Source organism: Taudactylus pleione, unplaced genomic scaffold (assembly GCF_031769625.1).
Source record: "Taudactylus pleione unplaced genomic scaffold, aTauple2 ptg000380l, whole genome shotgun sequence".
NCBI classification, from domain to species: domain Eukaryota; kingdom Metazoa; phylum Chordata; class Amphibia; order Anura; family Myobatrachidae; genus Taudactylus; species Taudactylus pleione.
Genome location: NW_028284781.1, coordinates 5,035,090 through 5,061,076, shown reverse-complemented (window position 1 = coordinate 5,061,076; position 25,987 = coordinate 5,035,090). Strand labels below are relative to the sequence as shown.

The 25,987-nt window shown below is 41.1% G+C and overlaps 1 protein-coding gene across 2 annotated transcripts in view; it reads right to left on the bottom strand.

Moving 5' to 3' along the window:
* Nucleotides 1-25,987, bottom strand: part of ANKRD28 (ankyrin repeat domain 28) — a 173,435-nt gene that overhangs the window by 61,998 nt on the left and 85,450 nt on the right. For both annotated transcript variants that reach the window (XM_088445445.1, XM_088445444.1), the window contains exons 3-8: nucleotides 16,864-16,942; nucleotides 9,027-9,097; nucleotides 6,865-7,065; nucleotides 6,024-6,111; nucleotides 5,271-5,413; nucleotides 3,737-3,949 (exon numbers count right to left, since the gene is read on the bottom strand). In XM_088445445.1, the coding sequence (XP_088301571.1) occupies nucleotides 3,737-3,949; nucleotides 5,271-5,413; nucleotides 6,024-6,111; nucleotides 6,865-7,065; nucleotides 9,027-9,097; nucleotides 16,864-16,942 (795 nt within the window). The remainder of the gene's footprint in view (nucleotides 1-3,736; nucleotides 3,950-5,270; nucleotides 5,414-6,023; nucleotides 6,112-6,864; nucleotides 7,066-9,026; nucleotides 9,098-16,863; nucleotides 16,943-25,987) is intronic.

The window sequence follows — 25,987 nt, the reverse complement described above, 5'->3', positions numbered from 1 at the left end:
GAGGACTGCTGACAGAGTGGGCATGTGGAACTATCTGGCTCAGTATGTCACACTGCTAAGAAGTTCACTTAGTGAGAGTTAAGTGCACCCTTCCTCATACACACATTAATACGTCTTTAAATCAAACCCCGAATACTCACACATTACATATTCACACATAAGGTTTAATAAGCTTTAAAGTATATGATTTAAGTTGGTTCAGTTAGTTTAAATGCTGAGAAATAAAGATATTTGATAACTAAGGTTCTATACATGTTAAGACAGCAGTGTTTGGTTTCGAACTGATGCGTACTCTTTTAACAGAATTCCGGTACTATCGGTGTGGAGATCGCATCATGCATTCCCAACTTATGGACCGCAGAAACTACAAGCAACAAAATGTATATTTTATGAACAACTGTTAGGATGCAGCATGGGGAGGCGGGAGGGAAAAGACCCTCAGTTGTTAGAGGCTGGGCGAGTCTATTTGAACCAGCCTGTTAAATGCACTGTAACATATGCTTCTCCCCTGGGAACCAATTTCATAAGCAAGAAACTTCTCTATTGTCCTGTCTATTCTGGGGGGGTATAAACATGTGTGCTCAAACACTGGGTCTTTAGTCTTCTTGCTGAATGCTGACTGACGGAGGTTTTCTTTCTGAAGGCCGGGATCTGGTCCAGAGGCGCTGCGTATGTATACTGTACTTGGGTCTGTATAATTCCTTTGCACTAAATTGTACACAGATCATAGCGTGTAACTGTCTGTACTTTTACTTGAATACTACTTTGTGCTTCGGAACCACATGTTCTGAGTCTGGAGTCTCTCTTTATTGTACGACTGCGTACGCAAATTAGCGTCATCCTTAGAGGTTTAAAGTAGGGATGTGCAGGCTCGGATAGGTTCGAGTTTGCACGTGGAGTTCGGATTTTTCCCTCCAAAAAAACGGAACTCAGAACGAGGCAAAACGTCATCTTACATGGACGAACATCATCATTCCTGGACAAAAGACCAGGAATGATGATGTTCGTCCATGTAAGATGACGTTTTGCCTCGTTGTGAGTTCCGTTTTTTTGGAGGGAAAAATCCGAACTCCACGTGCAAACTCGAACCTATCCGAGCCTGCACATCCCTAGTTTAAAGGAAGGATTTTAGAAGGTACAGGCAGGGGTATATAGAGGTTCATTTTAATATCGTCATTCTAATACCCCTTTCAGACATACCGAGAATCCTGGGAATTTGGCCTACCTCAACCAAATTCCCGGGTTGCGGCGTATGTCTGAAAGGTACCAACCTTGGAACACATTCCCGGGTAGCCGACCCATCACATTGACCAGAGAATTACCCTGCTTATGTCTGAATGGTGTAGCCAGGAATTTACTCCTGAGCTGCACCAAGCTGCTTTGAGTTGGCAGCGCAGAGCGTCCTATAAGATGCTCAGCGCGGGCTCAGCTCTCCAGCCTTGAGTTGGCAGCACAGAGCGTCCTAAAGGATGCTCAACGCTGCTGCTGCACAGAGAACCCCTGCTGGATGCCGGGGAGACGCGCCAGTGCTAGAGATCGCCGGCGGGTCCCTGCCACAGCGAGCCGCCCACACTCCCGCTGGACCACAAGGGCAGAAACGTAAGAACATAAATAATTTAATAATAATAATAATAATAAAATGCCTGCAGTGTTTAGTTGGCTAGCTGCGGCATGATGATGACATCATCAGTGGCAGCCGGAGAGGGGATAGGCTAGGAAGGGCAGAGGAGAGGCAGGTAATATTAAAAACTAAAACACCTGGCTTATGTCTGAAAGGGATCTACCTGGGAATTTCCCGGGTAGACGGTGTAGTGTGAAAGGGGGGGTCTCGACCAAATACCTGGGAATTTGCACAGGAGAAATTCCCGGGTCTGAGCAGGAAATTTCCCGGGTCGTATGCCTGAAAGGGGTATTAGTGAGTGAGCAAAAAGAAGTGTTTGACAGACTAACCTATAGTCTGAGCAAGGATACCAAAGAGTGGTCCATAATCTGTGTTGTTCCAAATGAATCCATGGTAATCCAGTAAACAGGGGATACTTGCCACCTTCGAGAAGGGCGTATATGCTGTCCATCAGTCTGGGAGACAACCCCAAAATATGGGTCTGTACAAAATTATGAGGTTTACTCTACAGATTTCCTCATTCCATATAATATTCAGCATAGTTGAGATCCACACCAAAGCATTAAAACTGCCAAGCAGTAGCCCTAAGAGGCAGTAGCTGGTGTGCTTTCACCACATAACAAGTGAGTATAAGAGGGAGAATTCTGTATAAAAGCCTCAAAAAAAAGTACAGTCTCGGTTAGTGGAGCAGACTCCAATTTTGGATAAGGCTGGATGAAAAGCAGAGGGACAAGAGTTAGAGAACGGTGATCCCAGTATTATAGTCATGTCAGCCCTCTGTACCTTGTAATGGAATCGGTAACAAATACCGCCGGCCGATTCCCGGCAGCCCGACAGATGAACATATCCCGGCAGCGGCAGCCCGACAGCGCTGGAAATCCTGATCGTCCTCAGGTAAGTAATAACTAACCTAACCCCCCCTAACCCTCCTTAGGGGGTGCCTATCTCTCCCCCCTGTAAGTGCCTAACCCTCCCTTCCTCGCTGCCTAACCCCAAGTCCCCCGGGGGGGTGCCTAACCCCAACTCCCCCGGGGGGGTGCCTAACCCTAACCCTCCCCCTAGCCTAACCCTAACCCTCCAGGGGGGGTGCCTAACCCTAAGTACCCTCCGGGTGCGCTAAACCTAACCCTCCCCCCGCGCGGCTGTCCGCTCGCAGAGCCCGGCATCCCTTTAATCAGGATGCCGGGCGCCTGTCTCCCGGCGTCGGGAACATGACAAGCGTCTAGATATAGATGCCTGTCATTTAACCCACGCTGTAGGGAAGCCGGCTGTCGGGATCACATCAGCCGGTTTCCCGATTGCATCCCCCTTATAAATTATGAAAAGCAATCCTGCACTTTTACAAATATTAAATTGATGAATGTAACATAATATAACCATAAGCATCAACTATAAAATATTATAGTAGAATAGGAATAATAAAAGCTTTAATTGCAAACCTATCCATCAGATAGTCACTCTCTAAAGTGTATAATACCCTACTAAAGAGAAGAACATTCTGTGTCTCTCTCAGTTCTCCAAATGTACTATTGGTCTAGCAGTCAGCATTGGACAGCGAGTATTAGGTCTAGTGTCAGTATTCGTAATTAAAGTATTAAGTTAAAGAGTTTGATAAGGGCAACAAAAACCAACGGGAGTGTCCAGAGGCAAGGTTGGGTGTTACATCTTAAAGTGATAATTATATATTATATATTTTAGACACGGTGCTCTACGCTGTACTTATTCTGGATTTACTGATTAGTGATCTGGGAAAGTGTTCCCTCATGTTCTTAGAGCATTTCTACAGCAGTTGTTTAACAAAAAATGCTATTGTAACAAGACCTGTTCAGCCTCACAAGTGGCCTCATTTAAAAACACAAATGATATTACATGACCGATGAATTCAAAATAACAACTAATACACACAGCACCTTGTGTTTACTGGCAGAGGAAAACTGTATTCATAAGCATTGATTCGTGTTCAAGAAGAGAAATGTGATGAAAGAAAAGTGTGTTGGTATGAATAGTTATATAACCATACAGTCTTGCACGGACTCTCTAACTACTCAGTACCCTCCCTTACGTTGAGTTTTGTCACAAGTGTAAGAAACATTTATCATTGAATTTGTTTCTTACCTTGATATTCACATCTGCACCATTACAGACCAGGAGTTCTAGGCAGAGTGCTCCATGTGTAGACGCAGCAGCAAAGTGCAGAGGAGAAAAACCCCGCTCATTAACTTGGTTGACATTAGCACCACAATCTAAAAGTTCATTCACCACTACGTCTTGTCCATTGTAGCAGGCCACATGAAGAGGGGTGTTTCCGTAAGCGTTTGATTCATTCATCTGATTTACAAGAAGCAAGAATTACAAGTAATGCCAACTGTTACTAAACTTAAACACAGATGGATTCAGCCCAACAATGTCCAATACAATGTGCTACACACAATAATAGTTTACTTTGAGGCTTACATGTATATATATATATATATACACACACACATACACGAGTGAATGTATACTATGGTGATTAAGGGGTTGTATCAGAGGTGCGTGCAACCGCCAGCATGTGACTAAGTACAGATACTGTACCTTATGCAGGGTATATTATATATATATATATATATATATATATATATATACATATACATACATATATATATATACATACACATATACATACACACACGCACCACTGCACTGAACCTAGCCATATGCTTGGTTTCATCGCAGTCATTATCAGTGGGCACTTGTAAAAGCCCTATACAAGGGGAAAGAAATTGGTCTACAATCAAACTGATCTTTGCATACGCTACACTCAGCATAATCCGCATGTCAGTATCGCATTCTCACTATACTTCGCTTATGTGCGACCACCCTATTACTGCCCAGTTATGTCTCGGCTACAGAACACACTCAGGGGGTCATTCAGACCCGCTCGCGACCGCAGGCCGATGGTGCCCTACTGCGCATGCGCACGACGGAGGGGGCTCCGTCGTGCGCATGCGCGAGACCTGGACAGCGACGGGATAGCCGTCGCTCCGGGTCCCGCACCAAAGGGGGCGTGCTGTCGATGTTGATTGACAGCACGCCCCCTTTGGTGGGCGTGCCTGCCAGACGGAGGCGTTCCCATAGGAACGCCTACCGTCTGAAGCCAGCCCCACTGAAATCACTAGTTTTGTCAGTGGGAGTGATTTTGGCTCTGATAGAGCCAAAATCACTCCAGGGCTTGCGGCAGCGAGACCCTACCGCAGGGTCTCCGTCGCAAGCCCGATGGTCGCGATGGTCTTGACCATCGCGACCATCATCATGGACGCTCGCTATAGCTGTGGGTGGTCACCCACAGCTATGCGAGCGTCCAAGAGGTCGCTCCATTTTCATGTAGGAGGGCCCTGATTCAGAGCGAGCACTCTGGTCAGAGCGTCCGGCTCTGAATCAGGCCCTCAGTGCGGAGGAAACTTGCCTGAGCCCCCTAAATGAGCACAAATAAAATGTATACAGTACTGCATTACAGAATTAATGCTGGTATTTTAAAAGATCATTCGGTTTACAATGTAGTAATCTCTCCCATTTTATTTTATTTAAAAATAGACATCATAATAAAGCGAAGAATCAATACACACTCTTGTCTGCTAATAGTTGTGGACAAGTTCAAACTTTAACTTACATCAACTCCCAAGTCCAAAAGATACTTGACCACACTGATCATCCCACTAGAGGCTGCGGCATGCAGAGGTGTGTAGGATTTCTTGTCTTTGCACATTACTTCTGCTCCATGAGTCACAAGTAATTTAACCACTTCAATGTGACCTGACATACCAATAAAACAAAACAAGACATGTGAATCAGAGAGCCAAATGACAAATTACGATTTAAACAGTACCTGCTTCATTTACAGAATGTAGGCATTTGGACTTGTAAGTGATATCACCCACAACTCCAATTCAACATGCCGATCAGGGTTGTCCAAATAGTGGCCCTCAAGTATTTGCGTGTCATTAACCTTCCTGAAAGCTCTAGACCTGTGTTTCTCCAACTCTGTCCTCAGGACCCCACACAGGTCAAGTTTTCCAGGTCACCCAGCAGGTGCACAGGTGTATTCATTACTCACTGACACATCTTAAAAGATCCACAGGTAGAGCTAATTATTTCACTTGTGATTCTGTGGGGAGACCTGGAAAACATGCACTGTTCCGGGTCCTTAGGACATAGTTTGAGAACCTGTGATCTAGACAGTTGGATGACGTTTTGTAACTAATATTTAGCATGCCAACATACTCATTATAAAAGTGCATCCCTCTATATGGAAATGCTTGCCATACTGATATAAAACTAATTTTCTTTCATCCACTAGGTCCAAATAATTTCTCAATAGCATGATTATGATCAGTATCACTCTTACAGGATTAGACAAACGTACCCATGTATGCTGCCCAGTGTATTGCTCGTCTGTCTTTCTTATCAAATGCGTTAATGTTGGCACCTCGTGATAAAAGTAAACTGACCATCTGCAACATAAATGGAAGGAAACCCTGAATAAGTTAGAAGCAGCTGTTGTACACCACATTTATTTCAAGATAAGAAAAAACATCACGTTTCCAGCAAAAAAAAAAAGGACACGCACAAACATTCTGTACTCTATATATTCAATGTGGGAACAAGAGCAACGGACATAATACAATGGTTGCAACCGTAGCACTAACCTGTATAACATTTGGATATAACTGGGTAAATACTGTAGGGTGCTTACACTTGCACAGCATCAAAACACTGTACAATAATCTCCATGGTACACAACACAGTGAGTGCCTTGACTAAAAAAGCAAATGTATGCAGCAAAAGTACAAGCTACAATTACAAAAAAAATTAGGAGGCAACCATAGAGGGTTAAAATATCAAGGCATAAACTAGCACAATTTAGATTTAAAATTAAACAGAAAAGCAGGATTCTTGTTTCTATTTGGTGCCACAGGGGACATGCCACTTATAGCAAAACCTATGTCACAAGTAGGGGCGATCTGAATAGCTTGAGTACATTCAAGCAGTGCTTCTAAATTTGGACAGCAGATGTCTCTAAAGAACATTGCTGTGCTGGAATATTACTGCTGCTTAGATATACAAGTCACCCAGCAGCATAACAAAATAACTGCTCAAACAACAAGTACTAATGCAATAAGGTTTTCTTATACAGACAACACAACTTGACAGCAGGTCAGGATTGCATATAAATAAGACATATTTGTAATACTTCTGCTCCATACCTCAACATGACCGCTGAAGGCTGCATGGTGTAATGCTGTTCTCCCTGCCCTGTCCGATACATTAACATTGCTAAGAAGAGGCACCAGTGCTTCCGCACACTTCACAGCTTTGTTTGCTGCAGCTATGTGCAAAGGGGTCTGCCAGTTTTTGTCACGAGCATTGACATCTGCTGAATGTTTTAATAACACCTGAACAGCATCCTGAGAACATGAACAGAGATTAAGGATGTTACTTAAAGGTGATTTCACTGGACATAAAAATTAATCCCCAAACAAAATCCTAAAGGTTACATTTATATTTTAATAAGTCCTCTTTACACACACACAGTTTTCTAGAAATACGTAACCACAAATTAAAAATGTACATGTAGCAGTTTCGTCTAGAAATGATTAGAAAAGAAGGAGAGACACAGAGCATAGGATCATCCCAGCTCTCCCGGCGTGACCGTTGCCCAATTATTTGCATGCTCAACATCCTGACAGCATCCTACTGCAGAGCTAAGCGAGCGGAGTATCCAGCACCATAACATCAGCATTGCACATGAGGTGGTGGATCTGGATTCTCCGCTCACTTAACACTGCTGTAGGATTCTCCGCTCACTTAACACTGCTGTAGGATTCTCCGCTCACTTAACACTGCTGTAGGATGCTGTCAGGATGTTGAAGAATACCGGCAGACGAGTAAATAGAGCAGTAGTTGTGTAGTGTATAGTTCACAAAAATACAAAGAAGCTCCAACGCATTTTGAGTTGCAACCAACTCTTATTCAGGGAAATGATCCAGGGACACATTCTCATTTACAACACTGATTTTATGCTGCATTCCGGGACGATTACATCCATCATATACATTTTTAACATATAAACGTTGTTGCTCATCTAGCCTCAATACGCAGTACAGCGCGATATGCCTGGTGTGAGTGAGCTGCCAGGTCCCGTGCAACTCTGCTAGCGTTGGGCATCTTTTTTGCCAAAAAAAGCATCAAAGTCTCAATGGGACGCGACTAGGATGCAGCAGAAGACTGTGCCGATTCATTTGATATGCAACACTTGTATAACTGTGTGCGACTTCTGTAAAGGGAACGTAGTGTGGAAAAAAGCTGTGGCTGTTGCATCATAGCACTTTGCATGCAGATTCAGAGACTCAGTCATACACATATATACAAGTGTCACATGTCAAATTAATCAGCAGCATCTCCTGATGTGTCCTAGTTGCATACCATTGTGACAGACGCATTTTCAATAAAAAAAAAAAAAAGACACAAACTAGACGCCCGACGCTAGCAAAGTCTCACGGCACTAGGCGTAACTGCAGCAAAGACAAGGGAGGACACATCTGTATTTACGTTTTAATAATACCAGTACATCCATACTATTTTATTGAACTGTATCTCATGGTACTATACAAAACATTTTTAAAAGGGTAATGCACCATACTTAAGTCCCCTATAAACGGGGCAATTTTTCGCACGATATGGCCGTTGTCGACTGATCGCAACGACCAAATCGTGAAAAAAATTGCATTTTCTAGGCGATTACGATGCGCGTCCAAGCAGTCGTGTATTAGCATCGTAGATCAGATGGTTTTGCAGAAGGATTTCGACAGATCAGTACGATGCGACACATCTTAATACATCGGATCGTATGGTCATTTGTACAATCGTACCTTTTCTAAATACAAATCGTACAGAATGTCAAGGGAAGAATTTTCAAGGTAATCGTATGAGAGATCGGATCTGATACAAATCGCCCCGTGTATGGGCACCTTTAGTTTCTCTTCTTTTATGTATAGCACACCCACTTTGCGGGAACAAGCAAAAAGTGGAAATCAATGAGGGATATCACTGTTAAAGGCACAGATGACATTCCAATGTAACTGCTGAGGAGTAGGGGATACACTAACACTTACTATTTGTAGTACTGAAAGCACATTCACATAGCTCAGACCTCACACAGAACTTCAGGCTATTTTTGGTCTTGTGCTGTGGGAAATTAATTGACTCCATCCAAGATACACCAAGTTCCCCCACTAGAGACTACATTATAAACTAATATTATATATAGGTTACATGTCCTTTGCTTGTATATCTGATGTCTTAACACCCACTGTGAAGTGTAAATATAGTATGCAGGGACAGTACTTATGAAAGCTTTTATATTTACCTCACTGCAGGATGCAACAGCTCTGTGTAGAGGAGTCAACCATTTGCTGTCTTTGGCATTTACTCTAGCTCCTGCAATACACAGATGTAGAGCCAATGTTAATTTAGCACTATTAAAACACCACAGAAATGCAATAAAATTAGATCCACATATTGAGCTACATAACTACAGATTGCAAGCTCTGTAATTTTAAATTGCTGAAAAATGTATATTTATTTATATATATATATATATATATATATATATATATATATATATATATATATATATATATATAAAATGTAGCTGATGCTGGCACTCCCGTGCTAAAAAACGGTACTTGCGCCTGGTGCCCTCCGTATGAAACACCGTGAACCGGTGAACACAAATGATATAGTAGCAAAAGGCGGCACTCACGGCGACTAATGAAATAGCCAACAGGATTTTGGCTATTTCATTAGTCGCCGTGAGTACCGCCTTTTGCTACTATATATATATATATATATATATATATATATATATATACACAGAGAGAGAGAGAGAGAGAGAGAGAGAGAGAGAGAGACCAACACACTTATCTACACTTACAAAGAGAGAGAGACCAACACACTTATCTACACTTACAAAGAGAGGGAGACCAACACACTTATCTACACTTAACAAAAAGGATGTCCTTTTTATTTGAAAATAAAAAATATGTTAGTACAATTACATTAGTAGAATTGGGGAATGGTACGAGTTGGTGGCCGAGACAGGTAATGAAATCTCTGGGTTGGCAGAGTTGCAACTCTAAGCCCTGTTTGTACCTACAGTAAAGTATTAGTTACTTGCAGCAAATCAGCACTGTATAGAAAAAGAAATATTTATAAAATACATCAAACCACAATGTTGCAGTAATCTTGATTTCATCTGCATAAAGTCACTTGAACGGGAGGCACAAAAGATGACTCACATTTCATAGCAGGAACCATACTAACACGTAACCACAGCAACAAGCATAGATATGTACCATGACATTAAACAGAGTGATTCAGAAAAAAAAACCCCGCAAATTGGGAAGTCTGACAATCTTTCACCAGGTTACTCAGCATATAAGTCTGGCTCTATAACATTTCCTTCCTCACAGCAGGACTGTTTGCAGCCTTCTTAATCATCAGGAAGACTGCTGTATCCTATTGTAATACTTTTGCTAGTGTTTGAAGGTGACTTTAACCACCTTGCTGCTGAAGGTGTTCGCAGTCATTTGCCAAGTACATTTTTTGACATTTGTGCTGGTCACCAGCAGCAAGGTGGTTAAAGTCACCATCGAACACTAGCAAAAGTATTACAATAGGATCATTTCAACATCGCTATTTTTTTTAATACAGCGCCCACACAATTTCTATATATGTTTTTTTAAGACACTGCATTTTAAGAATACATCATTATGCTTTCTGACATATGGCACCTGCACTGTGCTGCAAAGTCATGACTACGAATGCATGTCTAACCCTGAGCTCAGTATAGTGTAGTGCAGACTAACCAGAAAGGATAACCGCAGTTTTGTTGTTACATTGCACCGTGAAAGGCTATTTGTTATCAGTTACAGATGTTCACATTAACAGGCTCATCAGACTTGATCTAGAGACACTCCCACTATTTAACTATCTTAAGGGGCCTATCCATTAGCAGATCTTTCTGAAAGACAAAAGATTACCCCTTGAAAACTCCTGGGGCTGCGGTGACAGATATTGTCATGTACACAACAGATTTTTGCAAACGACGAGCGATATTGCATGACATCATTCAGGGAGTGGATTTTTTTTTTTAAGTTTCTATTAATTTTCATTAAAAATATCGTTCGTCGTTTACCGCGGCAGATATTTCTAATATCTGTCAGCGATAAACGATAATAGACCAACATGTTGGAGAGACAAAAGACAATTTGTCGGCCGCGTGAGTGCGCATTTTCATCGTTCAGAGCCTATCCATTAGCACATGAATTGAACGACTGAATGATAAATTGTTCAAATTTATCTGCTAATAGATAGGCCCCTTTAGGACCACTCTGCCCAACTGACTGCATGGGATACGGTCATCACTGATCGGTCAGGAGCTGCACCGAGGAGGAAGGCGAGCTGCAGCAGCCACTCTGTGGTCTATTCCTGATGATTGGAGGTGTTGGTGCCTGTCGAAAAGGATACTGCTAGTGTCTGAGACGGAGTATTGCAAACTTACTAGGGGTAAGAGAGTGTGGGGGTTTACATGTTTAAAAACGCTGGAAGTATGGCCTTTGGGTGAACTTATGTGCTTCATTTTAAGTCTACAAGCAAAAACAAGACTGTTTTGAGAAACGATATTGACATGAGATTCAAGGTGTGAAGAGAGTGCCTTTACAAGTTTAGGGTGTGGTGAGGAGCAGAGCATATATCTATTGATAAAGCATATTGGGGTAGTACCTTGGGGTGATCACCATAGGGCGGCAGCAGATGTGAAAGTGACTTTTAGGCCAAACAGTGTACTTAACCAGGATGCTGGGTTTATTGGTAAACAGCAGGTAACAGAGTAACAGGGGGTGATGCAGGAGTTAACTTAATGGTAACAGCCTGCTAACACAATGGTAACAGCGGTGCACAGTATATACACAGCGGAGACAGCAGGGGTTAACAGCAGTTAATACAGGTCAAACATCAGGGAGCAAAGTACTGCATGTGTATGTGCACTACTCTCTCACAATATCCCCCATCAACACTGAATTTTTAAGATGAAGCATCCTCATATCAGCCATGTCCCTACTTTCATTGGGACACCATTTACATCAGACAATGTTTAACTAGGGTATAGGGGTGTTATTAAGTAAACACATTCCTATTACCGGGGATGCGTGGCAATGCTTGTTAGGCATTATACTTAAATATAAATTTCTTTGTATATAAACAAGCAGGACATATGTTAGACAAAGAGCTGCATGTGGAGTTTTTATAGTATTTTGGATTATGAGCTACCATTGAACAAAGGACTAGTCTGATTGGACGAAAGGATTTTAAATATCCGATCAATTCACCTTCCCCACTGCCTTGACAAAGACAAACATTGAGGAGTGACAGTAAGGGTATATTTACTAAAGTGTGGGTTTTTAAAAGTGTTGATAGCTAGAATCTGATTGGTTACTATGGGCAACAACTCCACTTCTAAAAACCCGCACTTAAGTAATATATCCCAGTAAGTCTCCAGTAGGATTGTATCAACAGGCTGGTCAGGAGGACTGGACAAGGATGTACCCAGCTTTACTATTTTTTGTTGCAAAATAATTAGTATAATGTAAAGATGAGCCGATTTGGTTTTGGCTTGTATCTGTCTGCCAAGTTTGGATCTCAGAACCTCAGGAAGAAAAATATAATTTTTCACGGACAAAGATATTTTGTCCGTGAAAGAGGAAGTTTTTATGGTTCTGAGATCCAAACTTGGTGGGAAGATCAGAGCCAAAACCAGCACATCTCTAGTATACAGTAGCAGATTAAGCATAAACATACATGACACAAGTCACTGGTATAGGACCTCTGTCTTTTTACATTCCTTTTTTTCTGAATTTTGCATCTTACCTCGCTAATAGCACTAAGGGCCTGATTCATCTTGGATCTCTATTGCGATCCCAGCTGCGATTACACATTCAGATCAACTGCGATAGTATGCTAATTCATTGCAATCTCTATGCCGCCACAGCACTACACAAGGACGCCCACATTACATTACACACATCCGTAATGTTTAGCAAGACTGCAAAAACATTGGTACAATCGAGTACCATCACAGCCTCACGCACATTTGACCAACGTCTTTCTTACTTAGAAATTGCTAACTTCAGCGTATGCTAACAGGTCTCAGGCTGCGTAGGGCATCGCAGTTGATAATTTATGCACACCCATGCAATGGCGTTCAAATGCCCTGGTAAGCATGCGTTTCGCCGACCACCCACGTCACCACCCACAAATGGCACTTCCTGTCAATCACTCTATGATGAGTCTGCGTAGTCACTGCAGTCCCGATTGCAGACTGAACTGGGAATGCAATCGCGCAGAAAGTAACAATCGGCTGATTGCGCGTGTATTAGCAACTGTGATCCAAGCTGAATCAGGCCCTAAAGTACTATGTATTAGCATTTTGTAGCAAAAAAAAATTGAAGAAAGAAGTGAATTAAGATTAGAACTAAAAAAAAAAAAAGTCATATGGCACACCTAAATAGCAAAGTCATATGGCACACCCAAATAGCAAAGTCCATGGCGCACCAAGCAGGGCTATTTGGTGCAGTTTCAGGATAGGTATATGTGAATCCAACTATGAGCTTCACTTTGTTCTAATTATGGATATACAGGTTGAGTCTCCCATATCCAAATATTCCGAAATATGGAATATTCAGAAATATGGAATTATTTTGGCATGACTGAGATAATGAAACCTTTGATTTTTGATGGTTCAATGTACACAAACTTTGTTTAAGGCACAAATTAAAAATATTGTATAAAATTACCTTCAGGCTTTGTGTATAAGGTGTATATGAAACATAAATAAATTTCATGTATGTACACAAACTTTGCTTGAGCCACAAAATTATTGAAAATATTGTATACAATTACCTTCAGGCTGTATGTATAAGGTGTATATGACACATAAATGCATTCTGTGTGTATATTTGGGTCCCACCCCAAGATATTTCATTATGATATGCAAATATTCCAAAATACGGAATATTCCGTTATCCAAAATATCCCTGGTCCCAAGCATTTTGGATATGGGAGACTCAACCTGTATATACTAATGTGATAGCCATTTCCATGTTACAATTCTGACCAATAGAGTACGGACTTGCAGTAATGTGGGGTCCCTTGACAAGGGCTGCATGCTTATATATATATATATATATATATATATATATATATATATATATATATAATCACTGATTGTAGTCCGGCACTCAGCAATGTAGATAATGCAGCTTGCCTGGGTGCACAGCCAGAGGGGTGATACACACAGAGGGGAATGGCAGGCACTCAGCAGGACCAAATAACTAAACAATAATAGAGCCACACGGAGCCGGTGTATAGGTCAACGTTTCATCAGTCAAGCTGCTTTTATCAAGACATACATAATAACAAGACAATACATACATATATAGACTCACCCAGTGTCAATCACCACCACGGAAGCCCCAGCCGCTGCGCCGCGCGATGACGTCAACACCTGGGACACACCAGCGCTCGTGCATGCTGAGGGGGCGTGGTCAAACACCCGTGCCATCACCATGGCTACAAGGATCAAAGTACATACATTGAAACAGAGAGTGTGTATAATCACACAAAGATACAAAAGTAGGCAAAGGCATACAGAGTAAATGCACATGCTATAAACCAGAAAGTGCATAATAGCACCGTTACATCTAGGTAGAAAATACATCATACATCGATGGCAGATCTAATAGTGTCAACTAGGGATACATCGATGTGTATACCATCAAGTCAAAGGGTCATGTAAGCTAGAGCCATGCAGCACCACTAAAAAATGAAATGATGTAAAAACACTAAGTAACAGAGGACCAGAACTATATTAAAGATAACAGGTGAGAGATAAATTCTCATTGAGACCCATGGGATGTACAGTCTGCAGTGTATATATCCATCTGGCTTCCCTCTGCAAAAGGGTGCGACCTCTATCCCCTCCTCTAATACTAGGTGGTATCCAGTCAATCATCTTATATTTTATGCTAGACAGATTATGTTGCTGTTCGCGAAAATGGCGTGCAACTGGTTGGTCACAACCTTTGCCCTCCAGTGCAGCCCTAATACTGGACCGGTGCAACGCCATCCGCTCCTTAAACTGGCGAGTAGTTTTGCCAATGTAAAGCATACTACATGGACATCTAATGTAGTAGACTACATATCTACTTGAACAGGTCAGTGGATATTTAATGGGAAACTTTTTCCCTGATCGTGGATGTAAAAAAAAGAGTCCCCTGTTTCAAGAAAGCTACAGGTAGTACATCCTGTACATTTGAAGTTGCCTGGCTTACGTGTCAAGAAATGACAAGGTTTGTTTTCAGAGAAGTGACTGATGTCATTGTGGACTGTAATGTCCCTGATATTTCTCCCCCGTTTGTAGGATGTCAAAATAGAAGATCCTACCAGAGCTGGAATTTGTTTAGTCGGTGGAAACTATAGGCCACATCGCCTTAGCGGTATGCATCAGATCATAACTGCCCATTGAAAATGTTTGTGTCCAGACCACTCGATTCTCACATGTCTTGAGGGGAACTGGTGAAAGTGCATCCTTGCGACTCACCGCCAATGCACGATCTCTGGCTCTAATCAATGTCATATAATGATATCCTCGTTAGTTTTGCGAACAGCAACATAATCTGTCTAGTATAAAATATAAGATGATTGACTGGATACCACCTAGTATTAGAGGAGGGGATAGAGGTCGCACCCTTTTGCAGAGGGAAGCCAGATGGATATATACACTGCAGACTGTACATCCCATGGGTCTCAATGAGAATTTATCTCTCACCTGTTATCTTTAGTATAGTTCTGGCCCTCTGTTATTTAGTGTTTTTACATCATTTCATCTTTTAGTGGTGCTGCATGACTCTAGCTTACATGACCCTTTGACTTGATGGTATACACATCGATGTATCCCTAGTTGACACTATTAGATCTGCCATCGATGTATGATGTATTTTCTACCTAGATGTAACGGTGCTATTATGCACTTTCTGGTTTATAGCATGTGCATTTACTCTGTATGTCTTTGCCTACTTTTGTATCTTTGTGTGATTATGCACACTCTCTGTTTCAATGTATGTACTTTGATCCTTGTACCCATGGTGACGGCACGGGTGTTTGACCACGCCCCCTCAGCATGCACGAGCGCTGGTGTCTCCCAGGTGGTGACGTCATCGCGCGGCGCTGGGGCTTCCGTGGTGGTGATGGACACTGGGTGAGTCTATATATGTATGTATTGTCTTGTTATTATGTATGTCCTGATAAAAGCAGCTTGACTGCTGAAACGTTGACCTATACACCGGCTCCGTGTGGCTCTATTATTGTTTAGTCATTTGGTCCTGCTGAGTGCCTGCCGTTCCCGTGTGTGTGTGTGTGTGTGTGTGTGTGTGTGTGTGTGTGTGTGTGTATATATATATATACACATACACACACACACACACATATATATATACAAATTCATACATACGCGCACACATACACACACACACACACACACACAGATAAGATGGCCTACAGAATAGGTGTTGTGTTTACACTTCAAAGGGGTATACAGTTTAGAGGGCATATTGTATAAATTTACTCTACGGGGTCCATTATGGTGACCCCTGTGCCTTGCAACAACTTAATTAAGGGGACTCCTGTGTATCATGCAGACCTTTTCCATCTGACCTCTCATCCATTCAGACCCCATCCTGTCAAACTGTGTTTTATTCTATTCACCCCATCTTTCTCTTGCACCTGGTGAAAAAATTGATGCTAAATAGGTCCAGGGCTACAATCAGCTGCATCCCTGGATGATGTAGTATTTTATTCTAATCACCCCATTTGTCTCTTGCCTCTGGTGAAAATATTGATGCTAAATGGGTCCAGGCAGGGCTACAATCAGCTGCATGCCTAGATGATGGAGTTCCCTGTAGGATGGAAGCAAAGCTCCATCAGCCAAAATTAATTCAATGAAGCTCTATGTAAGACAGTAATGGTTTATCAGACAATGATCATGAGGCCGATACAAACCATGGATCTGGTGCACAAAAGTAGGAGAAGTGGGGGTTCCTGATGCAAGTTTTACAGATGCAGTGATGTACACGAATCATAGAACATACCAGATAAAATGAGCAGCTCTATAATTTCAGCATCTCCCAGATAGGCAGCTGCATGAAGTGGTGTTCTCTTTTCATTGTCCTGTAAAAAAAGAAGAAAAAAAAAATGCACTTAAAGTAAAACACAAAATCAATGCAATAGTATCTTGCTAAAATATGAAGACTATTTCAATATAAAATAAATTTTAAAACCAGATAGAGACTTTTTAAGGGACCTTCAATTGCAAAATTACAATTTGCCATTATACTGATTTAGTGCAGGAGAACACCACATTTCCCTACAAGTTGGTGTTGTACAGAAGGAATGGTTTAAAATAATTATACAAAATGATACTATATAGCAATTAGGCGAACAATATAAGTAAGATCCTGCAGAACGGTCAGATGCATACTCCTGGTAAACAGCATTAAAGTGTACAAGTCACCTATATATTATCCGCAATATCAACATAGGAAAAAATGGGTTTGGTATGACTGGTCGACAGGTTCTGAATGTCGAGTCAGGAGGTCATTAGGTCGACCACCAATATGTAGACATATATTTAGGCCAACATGGTTAAATAATCGACACATTCAAAAGGTTAACATGTTGATGTATGGTTTTTGTTATTTTAGCCTAACCCTAACAAAAAACAAAACAAAAAAAAAATACATGTCTACATATTGGTGGTCGACCTATTGACCATGTCGACATTCAGAATGTTGACCTGTTTATTGTCGACCTGATACCGATAAAAACATATATAACATCATGTAGGTAATTCAATTATCCACGATGTGCAGCAGCTGCGCACCTCACGGATATCTGCAGAAGAGCAACACTGCTCATTTTCCTGTGCACAAGCTCGAGTGAGCTACATTGTGCTACAATGTGCCGGTGATCTGAACATTCCACATCGTTCTGACAGCACAATGCTAGCATTGCTTTTAAATGAACTGCCTATATATAATTTGGTATATTAAGCATTATCTGTCATTAGTAATTTTAGAATTTAGTAATACTAAACTTTTGTTTTGCCCTGCATTGCAGCTTTGTGGAAAGCATTAGGCTAACTGTGCAGCCCCAAAAAGAGCTTGACGTTCAATAATCAGAAGGAAATCCGCTAGAATATTACTGAGCACATAGGAGACTATCAAACTGGGTGTTTTAGGCAGCTTTCACCAGTAATATTTTATTGTAAAATTGAAGCAATATTTTTTTTAATCTCCACATTTTTATAAATATCAGTGACTGCACTTCATATTATTTGGAGATAGCTGTACTTTTTACATCAGCTCTGTGCTTAGCCTCCCACATAAACTTGCCACAATTATAAAGCAGTTCAGAATGACAGAAATGGGCGATTTCTCAGCAAGAAAATAGAGGAAAAAAAAGCAGGCGATCCCTTTGTGGGGGCACTGTCAAAGTAATTACCTGAAGAGTGCTCCCACAAAGGAATCGCATGTTTTTTTTCCCCCTCTATTTTCTTGCTGTGAAATCCCCCATATCTATTCGATGTATTTTGATTCCAGGGAGCACCATCAACATACATAATTATATCGTTATTATAATGTGGATACTATCTATCTCTTTTGATTGTTGGTTTACTATGCAAACTTCATAAAACGTGTTTGTCCTGTACGGAAGTCTCCCTTCTATAGCTTGCCGGGTAAGAATGACTTAAGGTGTGGAAAATTACAAGGAGGTGCAATTTAGTGTCATCATGCCAACAAGAGACTTCTACTGGAATTCCATCTCCATTCAGCTACTGGAGCCAGTGATATAGGCCCAATTTATTTCCAACTCAGCATCATCCCCAATGTCTGGCTGTCAGACACAGTTAGTTTGCTACGTAATAGATAGAGGCTCACAGATCTCAGCAAGTGATGTAATGGCAGAGGGAAAAGAAAGAGGTGATTATAGCGATCAGTGCACAGGGCAGACTAAAAAGAAACATTTAAGCTGCTAAAAACTGAAATTCTTGGTCTTCTAGACAGATAGGGTCTCATGTACTCTGAAGGTAGATGGGGAGTAGAAAGGGAAAGATTTTGCAGTGAAAAACACACAGAATACTATTCCAAAACCTCTCTGCTCAATACATCATGTGACATATGACTGTTGATGGCACACTATTCCATGACACTAGAAAATCTGAACAATTATCAGTCAATAATAACAATGTAAGGACACAAAGGGAAGTATAACCACCATGTTGTATCTGGAACAATTATGAAAAAATAAAAACCATGTCTGACATGCTCACTCTTACTGTCAAGTTTCAGGTCTGAAAATTACAAAAGGGGGTTGGAAGAGATACTGTACACAAAATATACAGTAGATGTACTGTAATTCTAGAAAAGAGCTGCATGCTGCCTTCATAGCGGCTGACCCAGCCAACGTAGTGCTGGATAATTACAAGAAATAACATTACATAAACCAAGAAATTACATTTCTATTACTATTGTGGATTATTTTAGAAACACCACACAAGTAAACTTCATGCACAATATACCTCTAATTCTCACTCAAAAACTTAAAAGTGAGGTATTAACTTTAGCTAAATGCAAAAATATATAAATATTGTATATATAAAATTAGCTGATGGACCTGGCCTTAACCAACAATTGAGATTAAAATGTGTAATCACAACCACTCAGGCATATTATTTCTATAAAAACACATTTTTATTTAGAAACCGCTTAATTATGCATCATTAAATAAAAAGAAGTAAAACAGTAGGAAGGCATACTTCGTTTCAGCTGTACAAAATAACTTTACCAAACAAATATAATTGACGATCTGGGGTCATTTGTTTTCTCCAATATAAAACAAATCGCCATCACTGTATACATGAACGTGGAATTGTAAACCAGGCTTAAGTGAAAATTTACATTACATTTTTTTGCGAAACGGTTTAAAACGCAATTTCTCACTGTTACCTACTGTTTTAGCAAGTACAAGACATTGCGAGTTGAGAAAAGTGAATAGAGGTTATGAGAGGCAAGAACCAGTGAACCACACAGCTACGATTAGCCTAACGTCAGGGCTACCAACGGATAAAATGGACGCCTTCTCGCCATTTTTACACATTGTAACGTTTATGTGTCACAAAGGAAATATAAAATGAAGCATGACCGCCGAGTGCTGGAAGATGGTCTATTGCTGGGAAGACTTATTTTAGTTATTTATATGACGCATCGCTTTACAGATAATGGACGGTACTTCCCAAATGAGAGCTCAGCAGCGGCATTTCTCTATAGAAATGCCTGGGCCGATCATTCATTGGCTGAAAGAGGAGAGTCTCCACCAACAAGGGAACGTGATTGGCTACTGGATTTCTAGGCGAGTATGCGTGAATGTGAGTGCACGTGTATGTTTTATTAAAATTATACTGTCATGGTGTGTGTGTTGTGTACCAGCGGGTCCTTAATGCTCCGCATGCTGGTATTTGTGGTTCTCCAGCAAAAGACAATATTAGTTCATCTATCTTTTACACCACACATTACACGAATCAACTCGGCACCCACCGGCCAGGGGTGCTGGGGATAGCCCGCATATCTCCAACACCTCCCCACGGATCCCCGGCCTGGGCTGACTAGTGGTCACACGTAATGCTTTGGCCGGGGGACCCGGTGAAAGTGTTCCCCTGGCTGTGGCAATACACCCCCGCTAGAAAAAGATTCCAGTGCTGGTTATGGAAAATACAGGGGACCCCTACTCATTTTGTCCCCTGTATTTCCAAAACCAGCTCACTGGCTCGGTGAGATGGTTTTGGAAATACAGGGGACAAAATGAGTGCTGATTGTGTTAAATGTACAGGGGACCCCCTACGTCTTTTGTCCCCCGTATTTACACAACCAGGACTGACTATAAAAAGTCCTGGGCTGGTTGTGCTTTTTAGAGGGGGGGGGGGGGGGCACCATGTCATTTTTAAAATTTATCTTACACTTTACAAGCTTACACAAATACATGCACGGATCTCACTAATCTGTGCATGCATCTGTGTCTGAAGCAGGTATGGGAGAGGGAATGCCTATCAAGTGACAGCAGCATCGTGCAGGTCTGAATGACATATCGTTTGTCGTTCGGTAGTGCGTACACACTGCATGATAAGAGGGGAATCATTAACGAGATTGACAAATCTTCCTGCATGTACAGAAGATCTGAAGATGCGACCAATGACCCACGGGAAAACGCATCGGGATCGTGATAGAGTGTACACACTGGACGATATGAACGATTTGTCGTTCTGATGCGTAGGAATTAGCCAAATCATTAAAGATATCGTCTAGTGTGTAGGGGCCTTGAGTCTCTGAATCTGTATCAGAAGTGCAACAATGTAGCAGCCGCAGCTGTTTTCATACAAACTTCTGTTGTGCTTCATATACAGACTCAGGCGCACAAGTGTTCCATATCAAATTAATCAGCAGAGTGTGCTGGTGTGTCAAAGTTGCATTGCATCTTAGACGCATTTTTGGCAAAAAAAAAAGACGCTCAGCGCTAGCAGAGTAGCATGGGATGGCTTACTCACGCCAGACAAGCAGGCGCTGCGTGGCGTATTGTTGCTAGATGTAGGAGGACACATCTAACAGTACAATTCCACTATTGTCATCAAATCTTTACTCCATTTGCATTAGAACTTAATATTTATTGAAGACTTGTATCTAAAATATAAAGAAGTTGATAATTATGTTCAGTAAATGTGACAAAGGGGAGACAAAATTCAACGTGAGGCGCTGTAGGCAGCTTGTGCTACGCATTTATCTGGCAGTTAGTGTAGGCAGATTCTGCTCACATCTCCATAGCTTCCATGCTTAATTTAATCTACCCCTAAGAAGATTTTATTACTGTATGTTGCTCTGAGAAGGCATTACACTAAATGTGTAGAAGCGCCAAACTAAAATACTGCAAGCACTAAGGTTTAGTTAATAAAAAGGTTCCCTTCTTAGGAAGTCTCCAGTTACTCCCTGACTTGCCAAAACAAACAAAAGCAGCCAGCTTTTAAGCATCACCATTATTCCCAAAGAGAGTAAAGGACCAATCACTGTGCTGAAGCTACCGGACAATGCCCTTGCTAGATATGGATCTTAAGGTATTTGCCAAGTTGCTAGTCTCGAAAGAAGGGCATTCAACTAGTTAGGGTTTGTTTAAAATAGGAACGCAACAGATAAATTAAATCATTCATTGCGGTAGTTTAACATGTAAGTCAGTGCCAGTCCCAATACTCTGTTTTACAGATATATAGAAGACACTTGACAGGACGGACTGGAAGTTCATGGCAGGTGTGTTGGCGCATCTGGGATTGGGACCTCTATATTTCCACAGAATCCTTGCACTCTATGCCCACCCAGCCAGGATTCCCAAAATTGGTGCCCTCTCTGACCCATTTCATAATGGAACTAGACAGGGGTGGCTCCTCTCTCCTATCTTTGTCCTGTGCATGGAGACACTGGCGTGAGCGATCAGAGCTAACCATTCCATTCACAGAATTCATGTCGGTGGGGTAGAACACAAGCAGTAGATTCTGGTCAGGAGTAAGTCAAGCGGTGGCCTCCAACTACCCCACTTTCTTAGTTACTACAACACACCTCATTTAGCACGCATTGCAGAAATGTCTCTTCCAGCTTCGCCCCCAAACAATGGGTTTTCATTGAGGAGCAAACTATGCCGTCTCCAGCTCACGCACTCCACATTTGAACCTAGGCTTAATTGCCACACTTCTTCAATTTGTGGACTCAAAATGGCAGCTTTACCCTTCCAGTTAGTTTGTCCTGGCCCTATTTCCAACTGTGACACTTTTTTCTATCACTCCACAATCCCTGCATGCTCCACAGACACTCCACTCCATTGAATTCCACGAGACAACCCCCCTGAAACAATTTCACATATTTATAAATTGTGTCTAGGTGTCCACTCTTACCCTCACCCCTTCTTTGTGCTGGCTTGGAACAGAGAATTAGTTAACAGTGTAGACAATTGCACTGGATTTTTAAATTCACCTATTGCTAGCTCCTCCTACAAGCAGGTTCTACAGACACTATATAAAATCCTTACCAGGTGGTAACAGTCCTCAAAAAGACTTTTCATAGCATCTCTGACTTCTGTAGGAGAAGCACTCAGGCCATTGGGTCTCCCCACATGTGGTAGCAGTGTTCCCTATTGTCAGTTTTCTGGCACAAGATACAGGACATCACAGGGCTCTTCCTCCTGAATTTTGGCTTTTCATGAACTCTCGCGCAATTAAATACGTAATTTGTGAGACACCTTATGAATGCAGTTGGAGTTGTTAACCCTGGTCTTTGCCAACCCTATCTAAGTGGTTCAGGTTTAATCTCTACACAACTATGGAGAATCTTATTTCTTCTGCCTCAGACAAAAGCTTGGAATTCATTGCGACTTTGTAAGACTGGCTGAGATTCATTGAGTTTGACAACTATACATCTCACCTGCAAAGTTCCCTAGCACTGCATCTGCCTTATCAGCCTTTTAATCCCTCAACATGGTCTTTCGGTCAATGTCTACTTAATCTGTTCATTCACCCTTTGCCAACTTGGTCTGGACCTCAATTACTAGTTGGATACCCCCTTGTCTGTAGTTGCCTGAAATGGTTTTGTGAATTACTCTTCTTGCCATTAATTACAAATTGCATTAAAAAGCAAACTAACAGTGCTTATGAGGCTTCACATATTAAAATATGACTTATTGTTCTTGATCCCAAAACGGTTTTACACTTTTTATATGCACTGCCTAAGAAAACAAACCATGTAGATGGTCTTACATATAGGTTTCCTATAACCCCTTTTACATAGTCTGTTGGTCACCATAATCAAAATTCATTGATTTACACTCGCCAACTTTAAACCGTTCTTGAACCAATACAATTGCAGCAGTCTTGCGCAAGAAACCAGTCAAAGACAGAAGCTCAAAATAGCTTACCTTATGCTGTTTGGGCAAGCAAAAAAAAAAACATAGATGTAGTGATATTATAAACCAAGGGCCTACCAGTGCTGTGGACACAGGAGGTATACCAATACCAGCCTTGGGTGTTACAGCTGCAAAATTTCTTCTGTAGGAAGACTTCTGTCCAGCATATTGCAGTTTAGGAAGAGGAACCACTACAGGACTTTCTTTCCTCAATATATTTCAATAGAGACAAAGTCATTGTGTGCATCACTGCATGATTCCTGGCCAGAATTGACTAGTAAACCGAGTGGAAGCGTACAATAGCAGTACTTCCCACTGTTAGCAAGAGGACACTACCCAGGTTTCAATTCTTATTCTTGCATAGATTTGTAAATAGACGAGTAGCCTTTACTTCTATTATTGTGTGAAATTTTGCTGCAGAAAATTTAAAGTATACACTTTTTTTTAACCATACCAAAAGTTACTTATAGCTTATACATACAATGACCCAACATATACAGTATTCTAATCTCAATAACATTTGAAAGCATTTTGCCTCATTTTACTTTTCCCTTCATATGTGATCTGGTCTAGTACAAAATTCAAAGTAACATCCTCCAGAAATGTAAATGTTATGTGCAGTTGCTAGGTTTACCACTGTCTCTATATTAGCTTTGTATATATTTATATTATAGTGTGATTTAATTACACATTTCTGACTGCCAGGAGTAGGAGTTATAATATACTATCTATGCATACGAAGATATAGCAAGGATTAACCCCTCAAATAACAAAATTATGAAGTCAAGAAGTAGGAACATCTGCCTGGTAAGGGGTAGAAGAGGAAGAGCTAAAACACTCTTTAAATATATAAAGTACAACATGAAAAAACAATTCCAGCAATTGGGTAAATCCATGAGCCAGGGAGCTATGACACCTAAACATTTACTGCCGGCACATGACATGAAAGTACGTACCTAAAGATCTCAAAGGGTGCATACGTTCACTGGCTCCTAATGTCCATCTACTGTATTCTACACATTTTGTCAAATCAAACACTATAATTTTTACATGAATGATGCATTAACCAGAAATTTTCAAGACAGCCTAGTATGTTTGGAAGCCAGTGAGCAAGCAATATTGCACACTATGCAAATATGTATACAATGCAGTGACTGAACACTGACACAAACACATATGTTACATTTTATTATGTGCTCCATCAGCAGATGTTTTGCAATCAATCTTGAAAACAGAATAAAAAAAAAATAAAAACCTGCATCAAACCCAGAATCCGCTACATTAAGGCTGGGTACACACGTAAAGATTTTCTTTCCAACCATCCAACTAGTTGATTGGTTGGAATAAAAATCTGGTAAGGTATGAAAGCAAATGACAATCTGCAATTTGCTCCCTAATGCCGGAAAATGGACAAAAACTGCTGTTTGAACAAATTGTTTAGATCAAACATTTAACAAACTTGTCTAACGACCATTTTCATCTATTTTCTGGCATTTAGGAGCAAATTGCTGATCATCAGTTACTCCCATACGTTACCAGATTTTCATTCCAACCAATCAACTAGTTGGATGGTTGGACAGAAAATCTTTACGTGTGTACCCAGCCTTAGCAGATAGAGAGGGTGAGACACAGCCAGCAAAAGCAAGACACATCCGGTGAAAGGCAGTGATGATAAGAAAATACACTATTGATTCTTGGGCCATAAGAATATTAATTGTAATGTCAAAAGACTGACTTTTCTGTTAAATACATTGCAAAGTTGGAAAAGATAGTAATGAGAAAACCTGCTCCAATAGTGAAAGGACATGCTATAAATGAGCATTCGATATTAATTTTGTTTTTAAACAGAACTTAACAGCAACCTTTTTTTTTTTGGGGGGGGGGGGGGGGGGGGTCCTAGGCCCTCTTACTACTTACATAACACATGAGGAGGTTAAGTATCAAGTAGCATGGATGAAAAGACACTCACTCCCAAAGTTAGGCCATTTTATCCATTGAATAAACTTACAAACATGCTGCACGAAGAGAGTTCCCCATCAGTACATGACGTTCATTCAACACATACAGTACTAAGTTGTTAATGATCCCAAATTAGAACAGCATGATTTCTACCATAAGCAACTGGACATGAGCAATAGCAGACCCAGAGCATGACAAGTACAAGGGCAGCTCTGTTACAGAGCATTGTACTGTAAATGCACAGTAGAGATGCTCAAACAAAAA